Source organism: Dermacentor andersoni, chromosome 4 (genome assembly GCF_023375885.2).
Source record: "Dermacentor andersoni chromosome 4, qqDerAnde1_hic_scaffold, whole genome shotgun sequence".
NCBI lineage: Eukaryota > Metazoa > Arthropoda > Arachnida > Ixodida > Ixodidae > Dermacentor > Dermacentor andersoni.
This window is the reverse complement of record NC_092817.1, coordinates 52,452,643-52,478,258: the sequence shown is the minus strand read 5'-3', so window position 1 is coordinate 52,478,258 and position 25,616 is coordinate 52,452,643. Positions and strand designations below refer to the sequence as shown.

The window sequence follows — 25,616 nt, the reverse complement described above, 5'->3', positions numbered from 1 at the left end:
GTAAAATCGGGGAAGCGTGCTCGACTCGCGCCCCGAAGGCCAAGGTTGGATTCACACCCGGGCCAAAATTTATTAAATTTTCCTTTAAACACCATTGGTTTACTTTGTTTACAGGAACTGTCCCGAGAAATATTACGTCAGTCCGAGCAGTTCGTACGTCTTTTTGCTGTTTGCGCCGTCGACCATTCTTGGTACCACCGCCCCGTGGCGACGACGCCGGACTTGCGCGTAATGGGACATATAATGTTTTCGCATTAACGAGCACCCAAAAAGGCGTCCCCGCCTGATAACCAGCCTGTGAGTTGAGTTGAGTTGAGTTGAGTTGTTGTAGGCTACTGGTGGGATTAGCCTTGCAGTTGCTGCCGGCAATTGCTCCACCGTAGCGACACTTAAAATAAGTACATCGCATAATCAGACACAGACCACACAAAATACAAATGGTCACTCCTCAGTTCACCATGTGGAGGCCAAATCTGTGTCCTGTAGGTAATTTAAAAGAAGGCGAGAGACCTCCTTCCTACACAGCCGGTTCCCGCGCGGGAAAACAATGTCTTGAAAAGAGCTGTGAGGATCTCCTGTCTTCTTGAGGGACCCGAATAACACCTTCCTTTCCGCGTTATACACAGTACAGCACATTAGGTAATGTTCTATGTCACCGCACACACCACACGTTGAACATAATGGTGATAACGCCAGGCCAGTCTTGTACATCCACGCAGGGGTTCGAGCAGAGCCCGTGCGAATGCGGAGCAGTAAGGTGGCTTGGTTTCTTTTGAGGCCCTTGATCACACATGGCTTGTGAGGTGAACTCCACAAAGAACTGAGGTGGCACAACACTGCTTCTCTGAAGAGTCTGTTGTCGTCTTGAGGCACTCTTCTCAATGGATTCCCAGACAGCGCTCTATGGGCGAGGCTGTCCGCCATCTCGTTGCCTATGATACCTGTGTGCGAGGGCACCCATTGGAAACGTATGGAGAAGCCTTTGATATGGAGATTGTGCACCGAGCGTAGGGAGCTAAGACATAAGGCATCAGTAGGGAACCCGTGCTCTAACCTTTGAAGGGCAGATTTTGAATCTGTAAGAATAACAACAGGTTGAGGCGTACAAAACCGTAGTTTCTTTAGAGCTGCCTCAATGGCAACGCTTTCGGCCGTTGTGGAGGACACGACTGCAGTGAAGCGAACAGACCAATCATACTTCAAAGAGGGAATGTGAAAAGCAGCTGCACTAGATCATTTGACCTTGTCCACAGAGCCATCAGTAAAGATTTGAAGATGACGTGCATATTCAGACTCAAGATGTTCCAGTACCAGCGAACGCGTTGCCGCCAGAGGAGAATTCCGCTTAGCGCGTACGTGAGGAATTGTCAACGAACAATCGAGGCTCGCGAATGACCAAGCTGGTTTCAACCTCTTAGTTCGACCTCTAGTGTCAAGACCCAGGTAACCAAGAGTATTTAGTGCCAAGTACGCTCGGGACTCAGATCTCTTTCGAAGGCGCTGTAGAAGGGCTCGGCCGGCTGCCGTCTGTTTGAGGCGGCCAATTTGCATCAATAACCTTTGTGAAGCGACTAGGCTAAGAGGTCTCGATAGAGATTCACAAAATACTGCTTTGTTAGGAGCAGTCTGCGGAACGCCAAGAGCCCTTCTCAGGCCCTTTCTGTGCAGAACCTCAAGTCGTTCCAGCTGTGATATCGAGGGGGAAATTAAAGGGAGCTGGTACATTATCCGACTCGTCACTAGTGCATCGTGCAACCTGATCATTGAGGAAGGGTGATTTCCCCATTGCTCACTCCACCTGTGAAACCAGCCTGTGAAACAACGTAGTCTACAAGAATTGCTGTCTGTGGTTCACCGCCGTCGAGCTGCAGTGAACTAGAATATACAGGGTGTTTCAGCGAACACTTTCAAAATTTTTTGAAGGTTGTCTGTGGCAGATAACCCAATTCTTGTCTATGAGCAGGTCTACTCCAAGCGGCGGACACTACTTGCACACACACACACAATAAAAAAAACGAAATGCAAAATCGACTAATTAACAAGACTTCACTAATTAACCTTCTCACTAATTATGTTATGACCCATATTGCAATTTACAAATTCTAGCAGGGGACTTCGCAAGGCGGATCCACTTCGAACGAATTCTCAGGATGACACTGCAGTCTCGAGATATAAATTCCCGCACTTTGCGGAGAAATGCATTGGCCTTCCAGTTACTTGTGTGCTTCAGTCCATGAAACGACGTTTGATTAACAAATTAACTGGAACGCCAATGCATTTCTCCGCAATGTTCGGGAATGTATGTCTCGAAACTGGTGTCACATTGAAAATTCGTTCCAAGTGGATCCGCCTTGCGAACTCCACGGCTAGAATTTGTAAATTGCAATATGGGCCATAATGTAATTAGGTAAAAATTTAATTAGCGAGCTTTTAACAATTAGGCGATTTTGCATCTCAATTTCATGTGCAAGTATTGTCCACCGCTTCGAGTAGACCAGCTCATGAACTAGAATTGCGATATCTCCCAGAGGGCAGCTTTTAAAGATTTTTGAAAGCGTTGGCTAAAACACCCTGAAACAGCTATAACTGAGTCAGCCAAGCAGCGAGCGGCTGTGCCATGCCAGCACGCAACACCTCGCACCAGAACGAGCCGTCTCGTTATCGGCGCGCGCTTTCCTCGCTTTCCTTAAGACTCGCCGCGCGACATCTTAGCAGGGGAATTAGAAAAGCCACGCGCCCCTGGAGAAATGCGGGGCGCGTGCGCTTCGCGCGACAAGAGCCCGCTGAAAGGCGCAGCACTCATCAAAGAGGAAGAGAAGGAGCCGGGAAGAGGAGGGGGAGGGTGTAGTAGCGTGCAGCACGTTGGGAGCTTTGCGCGACCTTGGAGTATAGTCCGGTTATTAATGGCCTTTCGATAGGCGTCCCATTGGTGTCGGGCTGTTCTTGCGCTTCTGCCATCGGAGCATGAAGCAGAGTGTATTGCAAATGCCGCGCTAGGAAGGATGCGCGTGGTGGAAAGGAGAAATTTGTGAGACATGACTTGGGGCAACCGGCTTATAGATATTATAGGGACAACCCAGAGCTAAAGCGCTTCAGGAAACCAAATGCATTATGCACAGCGTGGCGCGTGTACTTATCTGAGATTGTTAGATTTCATCGTATGCAACTGTACATGTATATATAACTTGGAATGCACCAAAAGCTTTACGCCGCAGGACAAACTTTGAATAAAAAATTTTTTTTTCTAAGATGGGGGCCTTCGCTTTCACTCTGACTTTTTGTCAGAGCGAATTTCGGCTTCTTCGCTCGATGCACGTCTCTACAGTCCGACAGAACCGATCAGTCACGTTGGCCGCGATCGAGTTGTTCGAATTCATGATTTATAACAGATTTCTCTGTGTCGATTTGTTGAGAAAAACGAAGATGGGGGGATGGCGTAAGAATCTGCTCTTGGTTCCAGCATTCATATACTTGTATGAGGTATTATCAGCGGGAATTTCAATGTTCTCGTTGATAGCAGAAATCAAAGATCGAAAGACGTGTTATAGTTAAGGCTTCGTAGCATTGTTCCATGCAATGTTGCATGCGCGCTTTGCACTGACATGATTCTCGTTTCCTGTAAACATAAAGTTGATTTTAAAAAGTGTTATCTCGGGTTATTGGGAAGCATAGCTGATAAAGACAGTACGGCATTCTTGAACAATCGCTAAAATTTTTAGCAATGACATTGTTCATTTCACGCGCATTTACCTTCGCACAAAGACTTGACACTATTTTCCTACTATTTCAGCTAAATTTAAACTTTGTCGTATTTGTTGTTCTTCCAAAGAAACGGGCTAAATTATGCACGCTCGTGTAATTAACACTCACAAGGTTTCGGAGCGCTCGCATACGTAATTTATTGCAAACGCTACAATGAATCCTCCCACTTTGAACTTTACATGCACGTTACCCATTACTCGGCATTTATTTTCACCAAACAGAAACAAGGTATGTTCTTGAGTTCACTAGGAGCAGCGGGCGAACGTCGACACGCATGGAAATGTCGTAGAAAGAAGATATGCATTTTTTTTTTGTAATGCTGCTAATGAAGCCAGTAAGGTTAAAAATTCAGGACGCATTGCACTTATCATGCCGCCCGATCCTGTTAAGTATGAAGACTGTTTAACGCAGAATTCTTTCCGGGCATTGGGAAACAGCTAATAATGGCAACGTGACATTTGTAATTACTCTTTTTTTTAGAAATTGTTTGCAACCACTGTGCTTGATCCTAACGCGCTTAACTTAACGCAGATTTTGCAACCACTGTGCTTGATCCTAACGCGCTTAACGTAACGCAGATTTTGCCTTGTAATCCGCTTATTGTTGCTAAGTTTGATCTTGATGGCATTGGCGGTTATGCAACATCAGCTTGCCAAATTTTGCGCTTCTCGTAAAGGTTTATTAAATATGTGCTCTAGAGTGCTTCATTGCATAATTTATTGCAGAGGACGTGATCAGCGTAAACACCGTCAATTTTGCGTAATATAAATTCTGCACACTACCCATGACGTGCCCTATACTTTCGCCAAACTTAAACTCTGCGTAACATGGGTTTCCCTCTGTACGGTGCGAAACATAGCGTGAAAAGTTCACGTAACACTTTTGTGCACATGTTAAAGGGATATTTATCAAAGGGGCTATTGATCCGCAGGCATATCACTTGGCACACTAATTGGGCAAAGTCTTTCCTACATATTAGCAATATTTGATTTTAGTGGCACCTGTGGTCATGTGAAAGCAGCGGACTAAACTTTGCGCCGCTCGTGAAACAAACTCCTAACGCTCCGGAGCGCTTGCACAAGCAATTTATGTCAAGAGCCGCCGTAAACTCACCCATGTGGAACTTTGCCTACGCATATCCCATTGTGTGGTCCTTAATTTCACCGATGAAAAGCAAGGCGCCTCGTTGAGTTCACCGGGGACACCGGGAAAACGTCGCATAAAGAATGCAAATACTGATGAAAAAAAAAGACGTGGGTTCAGCAATTATTCCTCACGCGTATTGTCAGGCCAAGAACGCTAAAATTTAGGGACATATTCCATTTAGGATGCCCCCACCCCCCATTTTTGCCAGATATAATTATTGCTTATAGCGGAGTTCATCATCATTATCATAATGATCATCACATACATTTATTGGTCTTTATTTACTGGGTCTTTTGTGGTAGTCCGTCTCGGTCGTTCTTGACTTGGTTTAGCTGGGCTTGGGCCTTTTTGTCCAGGGCTCCAACAGCCTCAGCTGCCCGGCGTTCTCGCTTCACGAGACCAATTTGGTGCTCGCAGCGGTCACTGGCCAGCAGTGCCTCCCGTTGCTCCCCTCTTGGATTTTCGATTTTGGGGGACTGCAGTCTTAAGTTGGCATTCCCACGTGGCGTGATACAAGGTGGGCTTTTTGACCGCACTCCGGGCGGTTGGTTGCGTATCTGGTGAGGTACATTTTTACTGAGTAGGCTTAAGTTGATGAAGGTTGTTTTCGCGCATCAGGGAAACGTAGCTTATATCGGCAGCGTCACATTTGGGGGCACTTTATTCAGATTTCGTTTGCAAAAGGCGTATTCGCATCACACGCACTTAACTTCGCACAGAGAGTTTCCATAGTGGTCCGCATATTTTATCTCGGTGGTACATATAGCTATTTATCATAGCAGCGGGGTAAACCTTGCGCCGTTCGCGAAGCAAACTCATAATGCTGCGGAGCGCTTCCATGCACAATTTATTGCGAACGCCGCAAATGCATACTTTGAACTTCGCGTACATGTAATCTCTAACGTGCGTGATATTGTCACGAAATATAAACAAGTTGCCTTGCCTAGTTTACAAACGACACCGGCGAAACCAGCTCCAAACCTCGTATGGAACATGAAAGTAAGGAGAGAAAAACGGAGCTTCAGTCATGTTTTGTAACTCTTCTGTCTAAACTTAGAAAACGAAATTCAAGTCGCCACACACTGCACATAACATTCCCACTAATTTCGCCTAATTAGATGTTGGCGTCTTGCATAGTTGTCTTATTACTTTGGGAAATATATGCAATAGCGGCAGTATAACACTACGGAACTCTTGAATAAGTAACTTTGTACAAAGGCTGTAATTAATCTAAAGAGCTGAAACATTTATTGTTCATCGCACACGACAAGCTTCCTGTTTCAACGAAATATAAGCACAGTACTTCACATAGTTCACCAGAGAGACCGGAAAAGAGCAAATGCATGACCTGTATAAGGTGTAAAAATTGACAGAAGAGTATTCAGCAAGCATTTTTAAAGCGCATAACCACGCTAGGCACTTGCAACCTTCGGTGCTCGTCCCCCTCCATTATGACCCGCTCAGGCAAGCTAGAAAACTTTTAGGCATACCATATAACGCTTCTCTGTTGGGCCAAAAACGAGGGTTTAACCATTTTCCTTTTAATTCCTAATTCACACAAAAAGATTCAAACTTTGTGCGCCCATTGCTTAATCCCGACGTTTTCTCAAAATATAGACTTCATGAATTATGTAGTTTTTCTTATTCATAAAATTGTGAAAACTGGCAGGTAACGTTTTCGATTGGTTCTAATCGCAATAACAGCTTGGCTCTAAAGGAAAAGAGTGCCGTAAACAGAAAATGAACGAGTTGATAAAAAATAGAATCCGCTACCAATACCATTAGCTGCGAATGTAAACTACACTACATCAAAAAATAAACACAGCTGTCCACAGCTCCAATTCGCTTCGAAACTAGATTGCAAAAACGACGACAGAAATGAACGCCTCAGAACGTATTCAGAAACAGCTTGGACAACATCCAGTTTTTAGCGCCTTTTGGTAGCGACGTACGAGTCATGCTCTCGTCAGAGCGTCAGCATCAGCGTCGCTGGTTGCTGCTAAGTGCGCTTAATTTTTGAGGCCACGTGGAGGAAGATCATTATCAAAGAGTGTTACGTGTACCTAACTAGCCAGAGTCTAACTTGCGTTGCACCTTGCGACATTGCACCTTAGAGGCACATTGCCAACGTAGACGACAGGGCGCGATGAAGTTTTCCTGTGACTGCCGTGCACTCTTCTGCAATGTTCGCCAGCATGCGAGAATCTCCACTGCTATGTGATCGCTATGGTATACGACACCTTCGGCAGCTCCTGCGCCTTCTTTTGTTTGCATACTCCACGAGCTAACGCTCCGTTTTATTTTGCCGCGTTGCTGGAATTTTTTTTTGTTGTAGGCGACGACACTTGAAATACCGGCGCGTCCCATGGAGGCTCACTTGTCTGTGGTCTGACATAATGCTTCACCTTTCCGTGCCGTTTGAACGGAGAAAGAAGAGCGCTCTAACCGCAGGTGGAGAATCCACCTTTCTAGCTTTCTCCTAAAAAATTGCGTCTAGACGCAATTTTTTAGAAGAAAACTAAGAAGGTGGATCACCTCGACGAAGCGAAGAGGAAAGCCAGGTCTAGAGAAAGAAATCTTGGAGCGCGGATCTCAAGGACAGCGTTTTTAGTTTAAATGTTGCGCAAGTAGCCCGGCAGCGTCATTGCAGGCATTTCAGAGTAGAGAGACAGATAGAGAAATGGAAGAAGTACGCGTTCTTTGGTTTCTCACCGAGTGAATGCGACAGCGCAATTCGCAACGCTGCTAGCTGCCTTATAATGCTAATGCGAATTTTGTATTGCTATAGAGGTTTCCAAACTGTATACTAAACTAATGTGAGGTCTGACTTCATTAGTGTATACGCCCAGCCCAGCCAACGTAATATACCTGCTGGTACGAACGCGAACGGCGTCAGGACGTGCGCATCAGTCCGAACGTGTTCCACTCTGCAACAATGGCCTACGCGCGCTTCGAACATAGTAGTGCGCATCCTTTGTCGGAAAGCAGGAAGGAACGGAAAGCAGATAACAATTGATGTGCGCTGACACACGTCTGCGTTCACTCTGCTTTCAGAGGCGCTGGTGCATCATTGAAAGTTCGACAGGGTTTTAGTGCGTTTTATGCGGATGGGGCAGTCGACTTCGTGCATGCTACCCATATATTTTCTTCTGTGAGCGCTCTGTCCTCCAGTCGGCTTAGCGCAGTATGCAGAGCTTCTATCAGCTTAACAAAAGAAGGACAGTATAAATTAGAGGATCTGTCTATTGGTCTCATCGCAACGACAAAAGTGGGACGAGACGCACTGCTCATCACGCTGACGCGAAAACTGGGCGTTTGCAAAAGCGACGCCCAGCCACCAGCTCGCCTCGCATTCCTGGTTTCCAAGCGGCAGTCGAAGGCTCAGTGAAGAGTCGAGGGAGAGCAGTCGCGAGTTGGCACATTCCGCTGAATTCCATTGTGACTTCGACAGTATTGCAAAAGCTGCGCACGCCAAATCAACTTAACCGGTATAACGTCTTTGAAGCTTTATAAAAGGGCAGGACTATAGATCTGCAGAAGCCCTTATGCCGGCAACAGATCTGTGAAGTTCTGATTTACGTGAAATGTAAATCAGTGTCCGTGAATTATTCTTTCAAGGCTGTATTTGCATTCATTTGAAAGTCGACCACGATTGGAAAATGTCGAGGCCTAACTTTATTTTTTTTTCTTGCACCAGTATGACAGCGCAGGCGTTACAGTGCGACGTAGCTATATTTAAGCATTATCACGTATTTTAGCTATTCTTTAACAAAAAGGAGTTATCAAAACATGCTAGGTTGAATATTCGGTTCGCTTCGAGTGCAACGTAGCTCCTGTTCGTGCACAATAAAATACATAAATCAAGTTAAACTACTCCAACATAGGCGTGCTGAAAATCAATGGCCCCATGGTGAGCTACTGCGAGAACGTCAAATCCTATTTCTGTACCATCTCTGGCTAAGTCTTCGTACAGGGTATAGAAGCCTATTTTGCTATTACAGTGGTCGCACTTTTCAAGCATTATTGCTTGCCGATTCTGCTGATTTTGTTTACAATGATTACAAAATACCGTCCCAGGATACTATATAATCTACAAATGCAGCTTGTACTAATATTACGTTTTAGTGATCTTCTAGAAGCTTGTTTTGAATTTTCCATATGCAGCTTGGCACGAGCTTCTAACAAACTGCACTAGAACAAAATAAGTAGATGGGGAGAGAGCAGCTTCGTATTCGCTCATACATTTAGTCTGTGTTTTTATTCTTTAGGCATGCGCCAACTTGCGGCTGAGTTTACGCTTACCTTCCTTTTCTAATATGTTGCGACTGAGCTTCCCCAAGTGGAGCGCTGATAGTTACGTGGTATCGAACAGAACTATTCTCCAAGAACATGTGCTTCGTGTAACTATATATATATATATATATATATATATATATATATATATATATATATAATATGTACGTTTAAGGGAGTGATTGTACACCTGAAGCATGCAGGCAAATTGTTCCAGACAGAATCCTTAAAGAATCAGACGGACAGAGAGGCCCTAACTCGTGACTCAGCGTTGCTGCAATTTCTACGCTACGCTGAAGTTCGCAAGACAAACATTAAATAGCGGCTTAGTGCTGACGCTCCAGTATACGTATTAGGAAGATGGCATACCGCATCACGGGTATGGCGAATTAAAAAAAAGACAGGTTTACTTGCTCTAGTCCTCGAATCTTACTTAAGCTACCTCGTTTTCATCCTGCGGTGATATCATGCAAGCGATGTTTACCAGCGCCGCAACGCGTCTGCAATTGAAATGAACGAATAAAGTAGTATTTCTTTACAGATACAACTGACCTGTGGCCTATGTGGAAGAGCGGGGTCACTAGGGAGGAGCGAGAGGCCTATCAGAACCTTTATTAGAGCCACTGCCACGCCAGTTTAGCAAGAAAAACTACCCCAGGGAAGGTAGCGTCCCCTTGACAAGCTTAGGATCCGGGGGTGCCGTCGACGCCTAGTAGGAGCCAGCCTAGCGTGTTTGCCCGGAGCTGACTAAGATCTTCGCAGTCCCACAGAAGCTGTTAGACGTTCTGCCTGGCAGAGGCATCGTTGCAATACGAACCCAGGATTCGGGAGGTCTGCGTGGGCAGCTGCGGCCGTCTTAGGTCGTCGTTTCTCCCGGCAGCCCAGGCATAGGAGAGCCACCTGCACAGGATGTCCTCGGATTGGACGGAAATGAAAAAGGCCGCTTGCTCGCAAAAGGCGCTTACCCACTGACTCCAACTTTCATTATCGCCTCGTTGGATGTTTCTATTCGCTATATTTCGCCGGGTCATTTCAATGGAAACAGTTGACCGCATTCTTGGAAGAAGTCCCTGCTTTCTTTTTTTTCTGTTTGGGGGAGGCAAGTTGTTTCACCGCTTGTTAACGGAGCTCCCGCTTTATTTTTCTTTATTTTTTTTATGCGTGCATGTGTGTGTGTGTGTGTGCGTGTCAAGTCAGGAGGCCTATTACTCCGGAAGCTCACACTGCGAAAAAAGCAGCGATGTGGCGTGTGAAGACCCAGACGCGTCCACAAGTTGCAAAGGTTACCGTAAAAAACATAAAGTCAGGGCGGAATGAAGCAGTGCAAGGCTAGCAGTGTTATCCTTCCGGCAGCAGAGAGCGGGTGTAATAACAGCTTTCAACCCAATCTTGGGAACGTATATTTATTCCGGACGGGTGAAACCATTAGGAAGTAGAACGATACGGCTGCCACAAATACTCGCGTCGTGAGCCGAATGATATATATATATAGTTTTTATAATAGCGAAAGTGTATATTTCTTCCGGTGCCGTATCAAAAAGAAAGCGTTTGAGCGACCATGACGGCACGACAGGCAGGCATACGTCACGGCATGCGCGGTGACACTTCACCGACGGGACCAAAAGAAGAATATATATATATATATATATATAAGGTTTTACGTGCCAAAACCACGATCTGATTATGAGGCACGCCGTAGTGGGGGTCTCCAGAAATTTGGGAAACCTGGGTTTCTTTAACGTGCACCTAAATCTAAGTACGTGGGTGTTTTCGCATTTTGCCCCCATTGAAATGAGGCCGGCGTGACCAGGATTCGATCGCGCTACCTCGTGCTTAGCACCCCCACACCATAGCCACTAAGCAACCGCGGCGGGTAACCGACGGGTCCAGTATATTCTAACATCGACAGGGTCGCTCCGCGGCGTGGCCGTGAAAGTGTGTCACTACAGTGATATGCATGGTCAACAAGACGAAACGCGCGAACTACCTGTATGAACTACCTGTATGGCATCCTGGAATGAGTGTTATAAAATCTCTCTCGCTCTCTCTCTCGCAGCCGTGTCAGTGTCCGTGTCGGCCTGGACGCTGGTGTCCATTTCGCTGGAGCGGTTCTTCGCCATCGTTCGGCCACTCGAGTCCCGTCGGTGGCAGACCCGGTCACACGCCTACAAGGTCATCCTGATGGTCTGGCTCTGCTCCATGGTCACCATGCTGCCCATCGCCGTCCTCTCGCAGTTGGTGCCCCTGCGTGGAGGTCAGTGCGTTGCCACATCGCGCGTACACTTCCTGCTCTAGATCTTTGGGCGTACAGAACGACGCCACGACCATAGCTCATGGGCCTAAATTGACACTAAAGGAAAGTTCAGAAAAAAATTAAGTATACTAGCAGCTTACATTTGTGAAATAAGATGCACGTCAGGTGACCTGAAAGCAGAGGTCGGCTTCACTAGGAAAAGACGGGAAAATAAATAAGGGGGGGAGGAGCGCCGCTGTCTAAGACGTCACAAGTGTTGAGAACTGCTTCTCGAAACTACCTAGTCTGTGCGTAGTGGAAAAAATATGGACATTTCGTAAATGAAATGAAATTCATTGTGGAAACTTTCGCTGCTTTCATCAGCAGAGAACTGAACAAGCTCTGGAAACAATCCTGTCACTTATTCCTGTCAACTTATTCATACAATTCAAGTATCTCGGCACTAAAAGCCCAAATAAACCTACCCTCTCTAGCCTCACGCCGTAGAATAGCCCGTCTTAAGCATTTTCATAAATTCTTTCATTCCTTGCCTTTCGACAGCCCGTACATAAATAGAGCACATCGCATTGCCCGCACCAGTCACTCTAATACAGTATATCCCGCACAAGCCCATACCGTTACTTTTCAGCAATCATTTTTTCTGCGCACAACACGAGACTGGAATGGCCTGCCCGCCGAAGTTGCCACTATCATCGACCCACTTGCATTTAAGCGACTCATCCAAAATATCCCTTTGTAATTTGTAGTATCTATCTTTGTCACTAACTCCCCACTCCCTCATGTAATGTCTCAACAGAGACCTTTGAGGAAATGAATTAATAGATGGCTCCGCCGCCGCTAAGGCGACGTCAGCGATGCTACAGTTAGCGTGGGATACAACTCTTTAGCCCGGTGTAGCGTATCATGTTGTTACCTTATTTTGCTGCTAGAGCCATATGTAGAAAAAGCAGTAGGGGCAGTGTCAACATCGTGCGAAATCCTTGTCAACTAAAGTGCATTGGAAACGTTCTTGTGCTGCGTAACTCTTACTTTAAGAAAAGAAGAAGAAGAAGAAGGGCTGTGCTAAAGATAATTATGAAGATTACCTTCTGAAACCGCGCCTTTACACTAACAAATAAGAATACAGTCGTTAAATTTACAGAGCGTTCTGCACCCTGCGATTGAAAGAGAGGAACAAGATGCTGCGAGCTACCAGCAGCAACGGTGAATGTTCATGGTAATATTATATGAGTAGAAAGCGTGGATGATGCCATTGTTCTATGTGTTTTTGTAGCAGCTGGGTAACAACAGTTCAGAGGTCAATAGGGTGACGCCCAAGGAAACCTCGGTGGAAAGGTCAATGTGCCTGGCCAAAGCTTTCTAGCAATAATATGCCACCTTGAACTCGAATAAGCGTTGCGGGAGTTGCTAAACTGCAGCAAACTAGTTCGGCCATATTTATTGGTTACGTTTAGGATCAGTTCGTATAACAGAGGTACTAAAGTTCAAGTGCATCTTGGTTGATTAGAACACTGTGCATGCGGTCATTCATCAATTGCGCACAGCGAAAACATTGCGCAATTGTTTTCAAGCTCTGCTTACTAAGCAGTTACAATACTAGATCTGTAATCAAAAGTTTGACATCTCATTTGCTCGGGGCAAATAATTGTCGAAAGGAAAGAAAGACGAAGGCGATTATATAAGAAAAAATAACTGTATTCTCCCTCTGCCCCCTCCTCTTCAACGGGAGCTACATAGGCGATAAAGGACGCACAAACACATGGCCCAGGAATCGTACATTAGCGGATGAACAATTCACATCATTCTTGTTGCACATGGAGACAGTCCCGTGGATTAGTAAAAAAATCAACATCCCGGAATTTTAACGAAGGCGTGAGGATCGATTTCGTTCAAGGAACACTACCTGTGCACTATTCCAGGTCAATATTGCTTGGCGCTCTTTAGCCATGACTGGCCCTTGCGCCATAAAGCACCACATATCATCATTCCCAATCAATACATAATGTCACGCGCCGCAGTAGCTTAGTGGTTACGGCGTGTGTGCTGCTTATTTCGAGGTTGCGAGTTCGATCCTGGCCTTTGGCGGTCGCATTTAGACGCGAGCGAAATTCAGGAACGCTTGTTCACTTAAATTTAGGTGCGCGCTAGAGAGCACGAGAGAGAAAAACCAAGAAGAATGGCAGGCAGGTCAACCAGACGACCGTCTGGTTTTCTACCCTACACTGGGGGAAGAAAAGGGTGAACACCGCATGTGCACGCAGCAAAGCTCCTTGAAATCAGTCAAGTCCAAGCAAGTTCCCCGCCTATACATTGGGCTGCCGTCATTCTGTTGTCTGAAGCTAATCTTGGTGCTTCCCCATAGCTGTTGATGCGCGTGGAAGTCACCTGGGAAGATCAAGGTGCCATTGGTCGTTATCAGTACGCTGCAGCGCGTGACAGTATATTGGTAAAGTAAACCGCGGCATTTTTTTACTTCAGTGCAAATAGAACGCTGCGGGTGAGCCACGATGCTTGCAAGCACTGAATTGAGAGCATCCAGCACTTGCACTGTACTTCGCGCTGACGGAGTATGCAGGTTGTTCGAGAGCATTCGAAAAGTATTCATCAGAGACCGCAGCATCATAGCCACTTGCCGGTCCTCTTCGGGCAATTTGTCATGAACCCGCGCTGTGCACTCTACAGCGGTGCTCTGTATCACTTGAAGTGGCTCCGGCTCCGGCTGTTGCATCGGCTGTGGCTTCGGTTGTGACTTCAGCTGCGGCTTTAGTAGTGCGGACCAAGTTGTATTTTTCTCCACCATGACTCTGTTGTCAGATTTACATTGGATTACACCAGGTCTAGGAGCCAGAGGAGAAGGCGTTGTCGGATGTGGCGTATTCTTCACAGAGGCATCGGCGTTCTTTGAAGTCCGACGGCGTCGGGCGCTTCGCTTTCTAAAGGCCGCAACAGCTTCCCGACGAGACAAACGGTCTCTTTCCATCTGCTTCAAGACCGCCTTTTCCTTCTTCATTTTGGGGCTGTCCTTCGGGGAGGCATTATGGAACCCATCGCAGGTGCATTTGAGAACCGTGGCTGCAGAGTAGTCTGCAGCGTGGGGATCGCTGCAGCGTGAGAAAACGTTCGCGTTCTCGCACACGGCGCTCACGTGTACCAGCCTGATACAATTCTACAAGTCATACAATTATACAATTCATACATGCAGATCGCTGCATGTATAAACTTAGGGGTGGGACTCGACATCGCAGTCTCGTTAATGTCAGTTCCATTTGTCTCGTCTTGCACAATTTCCTGCTCCAAGGGAATTGTAAGTGGTGTAAGTCCGAGGATGATGTTAGATTTGATTTTGATGTCAAAAGGCTGTGTCTTCGAAGCATGACCGGTAGCGTCCTGGCTTGCAGACACTTCGTCTTCGTCCCCTAAAGGGCAGGATGTGGTAAGGGCAGTTCCGGATTCCCTCACTATGGCGTGCCTGATGATCAGATCGTGGTTCGGGCACGTAAAACGCCAGAACTTAATTTAATAAATAGCTAATGTTGATACGAAATTATGAGCGATAGAACTAGAAGATACTTAAGTTTTTTTTTCATTTGGTTTGTTATTATGTTTTACGTCGTAATACCACTCTTTTAAATATTCAACTGCCATGCAAACAAGATTTTGCTGCTTTCCCGACGACGCTTATAGATGGGCTTGGATCCTATGCACCAAGAACTATCAGGCAAAAGGTGTTCTGTGTCGTTTGTGTCTTCGAAGCAATGTTTAGGACTCCGTTGAGCATTTACCTCTGTCCCATTCGTATTCTATAAACGTGCTGCTATTCGGTTACAACAAGTGGCCTTTGAAGTATGCAGCTCGCATATTCAATAGGCGCTTGTGCAGATGCGGAAAAATTTACCATGTAATCGGCAATCTTAACGACAAACTTAGCAGATGAATTTACCCGGGCACTCCTCGCAGCATTCATTGCGCGTTTGCATACATGAGACACGATGTACTCAACCATCTTGGCGATTGGTAAAACAGTTTTACGAAGCGCAAAAAAGAAAGAAAGAAATCTCAGTGGCCACTGAGTGGCAAATACCAAAGAAATGCGTTGGCATTACGTCGCACCTCTTTCAGGTCCCGGCTGCATGATTTAAACGGCGTGCACCGCATTGCAAAGTGTTGTTGAGGAGCTCACTCGACACACGTCCTCCCTCTTCGAACAGCTGTCCAAGCTATTTTAGTGTTCTCCGTGGAACCTTGAACCCAACGTACGCGACATCGACCGACGCTCGCACGTAGTGGTTCCCCGCTCAGTCTTACCTCAGCACTCGATACAACCTTATCGTCCTTCTTTCAGCGAGTTGGATATATTATATTGGAGAACTCATGGGATGTAAAATCGTCGCATATGTACGAAAACTCCTGTCTCGTTAACCATCGTTCTTATCCGTATTCACCAACGCGTGTGTAGGATAAGCCGACCATCGCGTGACGAGTGCTCTTGGGAACGCGGTAAACAACACAGTGCTGCTGGCACACAGAGGTAAAGCTATTGCTCGTTGGCTACGCAACGTTGTCTAGCCAAATACGAGGAGCAGAATTGATGGCCACATACACAGGTCACCTGCGTCAAGAGAATAGTGCAACGAAGTTGACAAGATATGAAGCGACTGAGCCGTTATACAGTTAAAGGGAGATGGACTGAGTACATTTTATTGCAGAACACCTTCGCTAACTTTATAATTGTTGTCACCATGTTTTCTCTGTTCCTTGTTAGAAACATTTACACCATTTGCACTACATCTATGACTCCAAACTAGTATCCTGCGCGGTCTATACACGCACCAACCGACATCTCCATCAACAGAGAGAGCGAGAGAGAGAGAGGAGAGAGAGAGAGAGGAGAGATAAAAGAGGAGTAGCTCTTTGAAGGCACCATGCTAAGGAATTTAACAGGTTCGATTCATCGCCTAGGGACATCGACCGAAATATTCTTCTATGCTGGGGCACAAATGGGGCACAGTTCACGGGCACTGACCTGCGAACCGAAGCGCATATAAGATACTATGCTCGTCCATAATGCTCTGTCGCAGAACCAGAAAGTTTTCATGAAGCTCACCGTTGAACAGACATTCAGCCAGTACGCGCTCGAAGTCCCGTCACGCGAACAAAAAGTGCAAAAATAGAGGAGCACTGCAGGAAAATACATTAATCACACCTTTACTAAGACATTATATGACGTACTTGTAACACAAAAACATTGCTACCTGGAATCCACGGAGGAATAAATAGGCCTTACGGAGGACAACAGGCCTTACGTTTTGCGTATAATCGGGTCAAGAAAACGAAAGCAAGAACGTGGACCAGGAGAGAGAGAGAGAGAGAGAGAGATGAGTGTGAACTAGGGAAAGCCGAAACGCCTTAAACTCTTCGATCGCACCACTTTAGTCATCGTTTCACGTTTCTTTCATAATGCGAATTATCCGCCAGACGAGATGCCTTCCTGTTATGTATTTAATTTTAATATCACCGTGCAGAACGCCGAACACCGAGACGCCTGTTCGAGTTCGCGTAGAAATACGCAATTCACCTGTCGCCCTGCAAAAGAAAACTGAATACACGCACGATCGATGGCTCCTTATACCCGTGACCTTAGCGAAGTGATGGTGTCGGTTACGTCGCAAGACTTCCTGCAGCTTTACGATCAAGTTAATCGTTCTGCGTCCCTGCGTTGCGCGACATACGCGGAACTGTAAGCCACAGAGCGCCTTTCGAAACTCCTGCCGGTAGCATCGCGCGCGCTTTGTTTGAGGCTTCGCACTTGCGTGGTAATTGTGGCTTACGAAACTGCGTCCCGTTCCTGGTGAAGACCGCATCAGTGGATGCGTACATCGTTGTTGCAGCTCGGGGTGTCCTCGCCGGCAGGTGATCGAGTGCCCGCAAAATTGCGATTTAATGTGACGTGACGCCGCGGGGTTGCACTGCCGCGATCACCTGATCGAAGTGCCTCAATGTCTTTGTCGCCGCTGGAGTCATTATGCGCTAAATTATCTCCAAGGAGACATGTTACTGCGAGGCGTTTTGCTCTTTGAAACGAGCAATGATGACTTCTGTTGAATCGTTGTCGGCTAAAATTTCCACGGGCGCGCGATGGCGGTACTTTTTTCCTGTTGCGTTTATCCGCACGTCTCAACAATTTTTGGACTGTTTCCGAGAGATCGCAACGAGACGGCAATATTGAATACTCGTTAATATGACACTAACTACACAAGCTAGGAGGACTGTGCCGCGCTTGCTTTTTAATATAGAATATGACAAAGCGCTAGATTGGTTATTGCGGCAATCCGTGCTGCGCTTTTCAAGAATGCTAATACTTGGCAGCTGCACCACTTAGTCGGTGGGATCGCCGTGGCATGATTGACCCTACATTGATCATGGACGAAATTATCTCATTCTAATGCGGCGAGATGAGGCCATCTCGGCACTAACAAATGGTAAAGAAACACAAGGTCAAGGATATTAACCCAGCATCTCAGTAGCGGCCCTACAAGTGGGAAAGGGGAAAAGAAAGGGGAAAGACCGGCGGCGACTGAAGTACGATGTCTTAGCGATCTTGCAGTAAAGACTGCATACATTGGTGTTGTGGCGAAGCAAGGGCAGGTGGACTGCTATGTGAGGAGAGATAAGAAAAGAGGAACCGCAGAGAAGTACGTTCGAATTGTTGGCATATGGCAACTCTACGGTCGCAACTCTACGGAATCCATTCGAGATATAGTGTAGTCCTGCTGGAGCTGTGCAGGCGTTCGCCAGAGCAATGGGAATCACTACTTTTGTTGAACACAGATATGACGGGCTGCGCACACGTTTTACTCCCGTCGAGTTTCTTACAAAAGTTACTAGAGAGCACTCTGGCGCTAGAGTCTACGGGCGCTGCAAGTGTGGTGTTTCGACCAGCATGGAAATGTATATAGTCAGTACATGGATTAGCTCACAAACTACCTCTTTGTGGCTTCAAACGGCTTTGTGACTTTGCAGACTGATCATTTTCAACCTAATGTTGCGTTATAAGTGCAACAATCTGCAGAGCTTCTCTACGCACGTGCGCAGAGCTTCGTTACGTTGTGCGTTTAGAGAAGTACGATTGCGTCGATATTTACTCCAATAAAGGCAAATGAACATGGTAAATAAAGCCACAAGAACATATGGAGCCACAAGAACGCAGATAAGACAAATCCGTGTACTAACCATCCTTCCCATGGTAGCTGAACAGCCGCAGTGGCAGCTAGAGTTCAGTATAGTGATTTGAGTAGAGAACTCTATCCTTCCTGTTCCAGCCGAGGCTGGCGCAGCGCCAACAACGGAAGTTGCGGAACTACGTGACCGGAACTTTGACGGCTTTCGGTCGCACTCTCGGGGGGAAGGTACCCGCCGTAACGAACATGGATGAAGGAAAAAAAAATAAACAAGAGGGATCGTCACGTGAACGGCTTGAAGCCTAGTCACAAAAGATGTAAAGGAGATGTAGACAATTGTGCCGTGATAGGCAAGCGGATGCTTCTAGTCGCCTCACTTTGGTTGCGTCTGCTGCAGTGATTTATTTTTTTTTCTTCTAAGGTGCCAAAGCGGTGGAAGTAAAATTAACAAGGAAAAAATATGGTGGATCCCCCGCACAGTGGGAATCGATGTAAGCGAAGCTTTGTATGCTATTTTCTTTGATTGACGATGATTAGCGGTAATGCTGGCGGTGAATGCGTAATTTCTTAAGCGTTTAGTATTTAGTATTTAGCTTCGGTTTCTTAATTTCTGATTGGTCCATTTTATAGGGCGTAACATTCGTGGTGCTGGTCGCATTCTACGTTGGAATCTGCAGATAAGATTGCCCCGTTTGCCGCGATATTTTTTTATTTTGCCACCCCCTGATTGGCTGCTTAGCGCTCAAAAAGCGCGCCGCTGAAAGAATAAACGTCATTGTCTTCCTGGTGCTGTGTGTGTCGTCTGTTCCTTGGGCCGGTCGTCCTGCCGCCCTCGGCGTCTAGCCGTCGAATACGTACAGCTGGTGGCAGTGAACTGCGGACAGCGGATGGAGCGCCAACGTCGAATACGCAACAAGGGGCAGGGCACCGTCACTGTGCTATCGACGGAAACGTAGAGCTCCATCTACGTCGCCGACGACCCGTTTTAGAGCGTTTTAGAGCGCCCGTTCCTGCGTTGAGCGTCGGCGTTCCTCGTATCCGAGCGAACGAGCACAGCGGAAGATGAAAGAGCAAACGCGGAGTGCAGCAAGGGATGAAAGACGGCGATAATGAAGAGAGCGCTAGGAGGAAAGCGGAGGAGGAGGGTGGAGTAGAACAATGAGGCGGAATGCGGAGGAGGGAAGTGTGGCGAAAGGGTGAGCAGGAAGGGGGAGCGCCGCACAAGACATACTTCATGGTGCCGACCCACTGCGCATGCGCTCTGGGCCTGCGCCGCTTTCGTTAGAGAATGCGCTCCGCACGAGCAGCGTACCCGTGTTCTTTCTTCCTGCGCACTTGTGTCCATTCAGCATCATCCTACCTCTTTCTCTACCCTCTTTTACTTCCCACTCCCTCTCCACTAACGACGCTTCGCCTTGCACCCTCAGGGGTTGCCGAATCTAGCGTCGTTTCCTTCTATCTCTCTTTCTGAACAATGAACGACGCAACCGGTGGAAGTGCTTCGTCTGCCACTGATGCTAAACAAGCTTCACGAGAAGAGGCTCAGCGCCGCCGCCTAGAGCACCCTGCCGCTCAGATTCAAATTCTTTGCCTCAATATAACGTGAATTCAAAACACCTAACCAGCTGCGCTCAAATTTCGCATTATGGAGCACCATAATCGTCGGTGAACTTTTTGAGGAAAACACGACTCGGAAAGCCTCTACCCTGAAGAAAACCGGTGCCGTGACGGTGACCCTTGACGGCTGTACGTGGGAATGAGGCCTAATGCTTTGGCATTAATAAAGGTGTCTACAGCTGCACGGTGTCTCGCTACGTTGCTCGAATACTAATCGCATTAACGTGGACAGACATCGTAAGACGGGTTCCAAAGGATTTTTCTCGCTTCATCAGCGACTTGGTTTTCACCCGGATCATTTTTTTTTTGAAATTTCTGACACACTGAGAGTAATGAGCGTTTTGAATTTCATCTGTTCTTATTGGCTCGCAGACAGAGCTTTAAGGGACGTCCAGAGAATTGTAAATGTCTGCCGATCATCGTAAAACGCGTGCGCTCATTAAACATGCAGCAAGTTTTATGTCTCAATCTTATTCGTTATTACATTACACTTGCTAAATCGTTGCCTCTTCCCTGCGTGCGCTCTGCGGCGAACAGACAGGAGGAGGTAGGCTAGGTACAGAATCTTCGCTGCTTAACAAAATTGGATGATGAGTATCGTTTTTGGAAAAATCCCTGCAGGCATAAATAAAGTTTCTCCAATCCAATCCAATTGGAAGACAAAGCGCCCCAGGGGTAGCGAGGAGATTAAAATATGAAAGCGAAGAAATGATCGCGTCCTAAATGCCTCAAATTTATCCCTTTCTTTTGCGACACTTGTTTCGCATTGTCAGAGTCATTTCACGGTGAGGTGATTTCAATATCCGAGAGATTCTCTACAGGGCAGCGTAAGCCCATCCTCCTTATTCAATGCCAGGGCACGCTGCGTCAAAAACTGGTTGCTATCTTTATTAAAGATGGAAGTGGAGGGGGCACTGTTCGTCGTTCATTTCATCAGTCCTTGATGTTCACGTTGCCTTTCTATCTTTCTTTCCTTTTTCCTTTCTTTCTTCCTTTCTTTCTTTTTCGTTTCGCGGCACAATACACGACCTACAAGAAAAAAAAAAATCATGACCCATTCCACTCTGTCTAGCACACGGCGCAGAGGGGACGCAAAATTTGGACAAAGGTACGAGCACGTTTATTGTCTCGATCCGTGGTCATCGTGACGATAAGTAGGCACACACATTCTCGTATCATCTCTGTTATAATCATACCAATTCCATCATATTCATGTAAGTCCGCACTCCTGAGTGGCAAGGCGGCTACGAAGAGCGACGGCGGGAACACAGACGAGAATGCAATCGTCTGCGACAGGAGGAAAACACCACCGACGTAGATCGTGCACAAAACGCCAAGCGCAGGCGGGGCGTCGCTCTTCCTAGGCGCGTTGCCCCTCGGGGGTCCGGACTATACACGGCATCCCCATTACAGTGACAGAGGGGAACTGAAATTCAAAAGGGAGAACTGCAACTTGCCTTTGGCTTTTTATTCGCGCGGACGACGGGACCGCCGCCCCGAGTAGCCGGATAAAAGTAGACACGCAGGATGTTTCGACGGCACCGCCGCCACGGGGGAGCGGAAGGAAAGGAAACTAGATGCGCAAGCGCTTGGAACGCCGACAAAGAAAGGGCGGTGCGAACGTAGACGTGGCCGACGCGGGTCGGCTTTTTGGGCTAAGATCCGACCGCAGTATCTGTTCTTACCCTGTTGCTTGGTACCTCTTTGGGTCTGAAGTGTGAGAACTAAGGGTAGTTGAAGGGCGCGTTAAGGTCCCGGGGCCCGTCACCTGGAGTCCGCACGGTTATGTGCCACTGCGCTTAGACCCTTTCTCCACTATCGCTAGGATCGAACCACATTTTTGCTGACGCAGTATAAGAATACACGGAAGCCTAGCCATAAACAGCTTCAATGTAAAAGCCACGGCAAGCGCTACTGGCAAGTGAAATTTATTGCGGGCATACCTGCATGAGCATGATAAATCTATGTATTTCTAAATAAACTGCACTTGGCAATAGTGCTTCACATTTTTTTTCCCGTCTTCTATGTTCTGCTCTCGGCATTTGTGTTTTGTCAAGAAAAAAAAAAACTGACGTTAATGTAATATACCAACTAGATCAGCAGGATGCTAAGATTTATTACCTTGATGATAGTGGGCATGCGTTTACACGCAGAGGCGAAACGTTGTGTGTTGTAAAGCGCTTTGGAAGGGAAAAGAAAAGGCTGCATGCTTCAGCTGGTCTCCCCAAGTAAGTGCATGCGTTGTGCACTCTGGCTGAGCATGCACAGGTACGTATACTCGCACACTGCAGCCCTCAAATTCTGCGCAACAATACCGACAGCTCAATTCTGTACAGTCATGCGTCGTGTTTCCTTGCCAAGCTCTCGACTTCAGCCCTTCACTAGGTTGACATCTAATGCTAACTCTGTCGCGTATACGGTATAAGTCCTACGCGTAATCAGTGATTCCAGTGTAACAGCAGGTCCTATAAGGGCACTGTTACAATGTACTGGGCTACATATTAGCTTAGGAAACATTGATTGCGCTTTCTAGACAATCACATGTGATTGTCTAGAAAGCGCAATCAATGTTTCCTATTACAATGAACCAACTTGCCCAACAACGCATCCTGCTAAACTACATATTGGCTGAGAGACACAGCTTAAGTATGCTGTCAACATCAGCGTTGTATCGAAACAACAATTGTTTACTGCATGAGAACAACATGCATCCTGACAATTGGTGTTTAGACGAGTTCCGTCGGTACTGTCAATCAATAACATTGCTGACTTTGTTAGCTAATATGTTGCTCGTATGAAGGCGCAATGCGGCAACGTAGAACACTATACTGTCGCTCCTCGACAGTCTAAAAATGTACACGTAAGAATGTACGAGCTACATGCGGTTCTAATTGCTTTACATGTTCGTCTTACGATGCAGGTCTCGCAGGTGTAAAGCGGTGACCACATCGTACACTGAAGCGTATTTCCGCGTGGAGTCGCTCCGCAATTAATCCCCGCGAATTGTGAAGAGACGTTGCCGACCCCTGAGGCGTCACGCCAAATATACGCGGTTCCAAGCGACGCGGTGACTAAATTTAACGCTGGAAAGTAACATAAAACACGGATCATACTTTCAGTAGAATCCCATTGTGGCGTCTCACGCGCAGAAGTGATTCTAGGAACACGGATGTGGAAATATCGAAGGTCAGCCGAAATTCATCGCGGCTGTCAACGGTTGTGAGCTGTGTGATGGCTGTTTTCCTCAATTCGTGGGGACGAAGTGACTGCATATTCTTTTCGCTCTGCAATTTTCATGCATATTAAAAGCAGGTCGACTAGTACAGAGAGAAATGATTATCCGTAGGAAAAAGCAGGAAGCATTTTCGCAGATGAAAGATGCGTCTGTGTGTTGAATTTCCCCCTTGGCAGCTCCTGACATGATAAGACCTTGTTCAAGCTGGGAATGTACAGTGTGCTCTATCATGAAATAGTGTGGCCTTATTTTTCGTTCGAACCGTTAAATGTCCTTCGTTTTGCGGTGAAATAAACAAGCGGTAATTTCTCGGACACGAGAATAGCCTTGGCAACTATTAAATAACGTTCCAACTTTACCTCAAGCAGTAATGGTGCTTTCAATGGCGATTATATGTTTACCCTTTCATGTGGCACTGGCCTTAAGAACTTTCAAGCAGTTCTGGTGACTTAGTGAGTGTGAGTGGGTGCAAGTAGAAATGTGAGGGAATCCCGAGGAATATGAGTGCGCGCTAGTGTTCGTGAGTTGATGACATGCGGCAAAATTGGCACACGTATATGCGCGTAATGCTGTAGAAGACAGGCAATTTATGGACACTCCAAGTGATTTTTCTCCGCCATCGTCGCCGTGGGGCTGAACATATATTAAGGTATAGCTATGGTTTATGCTTATCCATATTGTATATCCTGGTTATATGGGTGCACTATCCAATCATTAAAGTTGCTCGGACCAGGTCTTACGGTCTTGAGTAAATTATTCCTCAGTATGTTGAGAATGGCAGCCCGCAGACATAGTTCACGTAACATAACATTCACAGCTCATGTCTTTTATCTTAAGCTTTCTCAGGCTGTTGTCAAAAGTGAGACACGATATCAGTGCAGAAACCTGAAAGTGTTGTAACTTGACCGGCGCGGCTCTTTACGGGCAGCGTAGTGGCGCCCGCACGATATGTTTGCAGGCCCTACACGGCGTTTTAAGGCTTGCAAGAGTGCCAGAAGTTTTCACGCACTCGCGTATGTCGCGTCCACGTTAGTCGTACCTTCGTCTAGGCAGAACACCGTCCGAGAAGTTCAAGCGCAACACTAAATCTAGCTGTCGCAGTCAGCGATTCGCGTTTCGCGAAACTGCCAGTTTCATTTATCTTACTGCTGCTACGCTTGACCATTACTTGAAGGAACAGTGCACGCAAACAAATAAAACGATATGTTGGTGGGCCACTATAGCTGAGTTAATCGTTCCTTATACCCTAACAACCGCAGCCGCGGACTTTCCAGCAGTGCTCAGAACTATTAGACCTGCATTGTGAGGTGCGGAAATGCGATGGCCTTATCATGACTAGCGCACATCGTGAGGCCCCAGTCTCGCCCATCGTCGAGGAAATGGTGTAAAGCAGTTTTGTGTCAGCGATGCGGCGCGGCTAATGCTGTCCGCGGCCGAAATGCCGTTAGGGATGGCGTGGCGTCTTATGGCGTCGCAAATATTCTCATCTGCGCCGTTCTCGTTATCGCTCCGTGCAGGCAGGTCGGAGGGACGCTGTTTGCGTCAGATTGCGCTTCGTTATAATGTTCCTGCGCTGTGGAATGATGACATAACTCCTGTCCTGTTGCTTCGTCTGTTGAGTCTGATAGGTAGAATAAAAGAACGAATGATTATTGGAGCTCACCTTCGTGTCGCGTCTAGCAGGGCTTATGTCTGAACAAATTATTTTGGAATGAAATAGGTGGTCAATGTGGTTGTAACGATATAATATCGCAATAAAAGGACAATAAACGAGCTCAATGCAAACAATGGGAAAAGCTCGACGACCTAATGTCGGCTGCGAAAATAGGACAGCACGACAAGGATATCGTCTCTGCAGAGTCGCTGAAGCCTTTTGTAGGCACCGCCTTAGTATATCAGCAAGAACTCCGTACAAGCTAAAATCAGTTACCAAACCATCTTCTTTACACTTTCTTTCAGAACTTTCGCTAATCACTGACTTCTGTTGTGTCGCTGTTTTTATTCCCGCTGTTAATTTTTCCGATGATTGCAGATTCTGCTAACAAATTGATTGCCGTGTTAAGGCTCGTTCGCTTGGTGCTTGTCTCATGGGTAGCGTTCGCTACGCGAGCACTCTTTTATTTGTTTTGAC

At 46.7% G+C, this 25,616-nt stretch overlaps 1 protein-coding gene across 7 annotated transcripts in view; it reads left to right on the top strand.

The window, feature by feature from the left end:
- The window catches only part of LOC126537162 (cholecystokinin receptor type A-like), a 204,647-nt gene that overhangs the window by 117,570 nt on the left and 61,461 nt on the right, over window positions 1–25,616 (top strand). For all 7 annotated transcript variants that reach the window (XM_050184336.2, XM_050184335.2, XM_050184332.2 and 4 more), the window contains exon 2: window positions 11,258–11,455. In XM_050184336.2, the coding sequence (XP_050040293.1) occupies window positions 11,258–11,455 (198 nt within the window). The remainder of the gene's footprint in view (window positions 1–11,257; window positions 11,456–25,616) is intronic.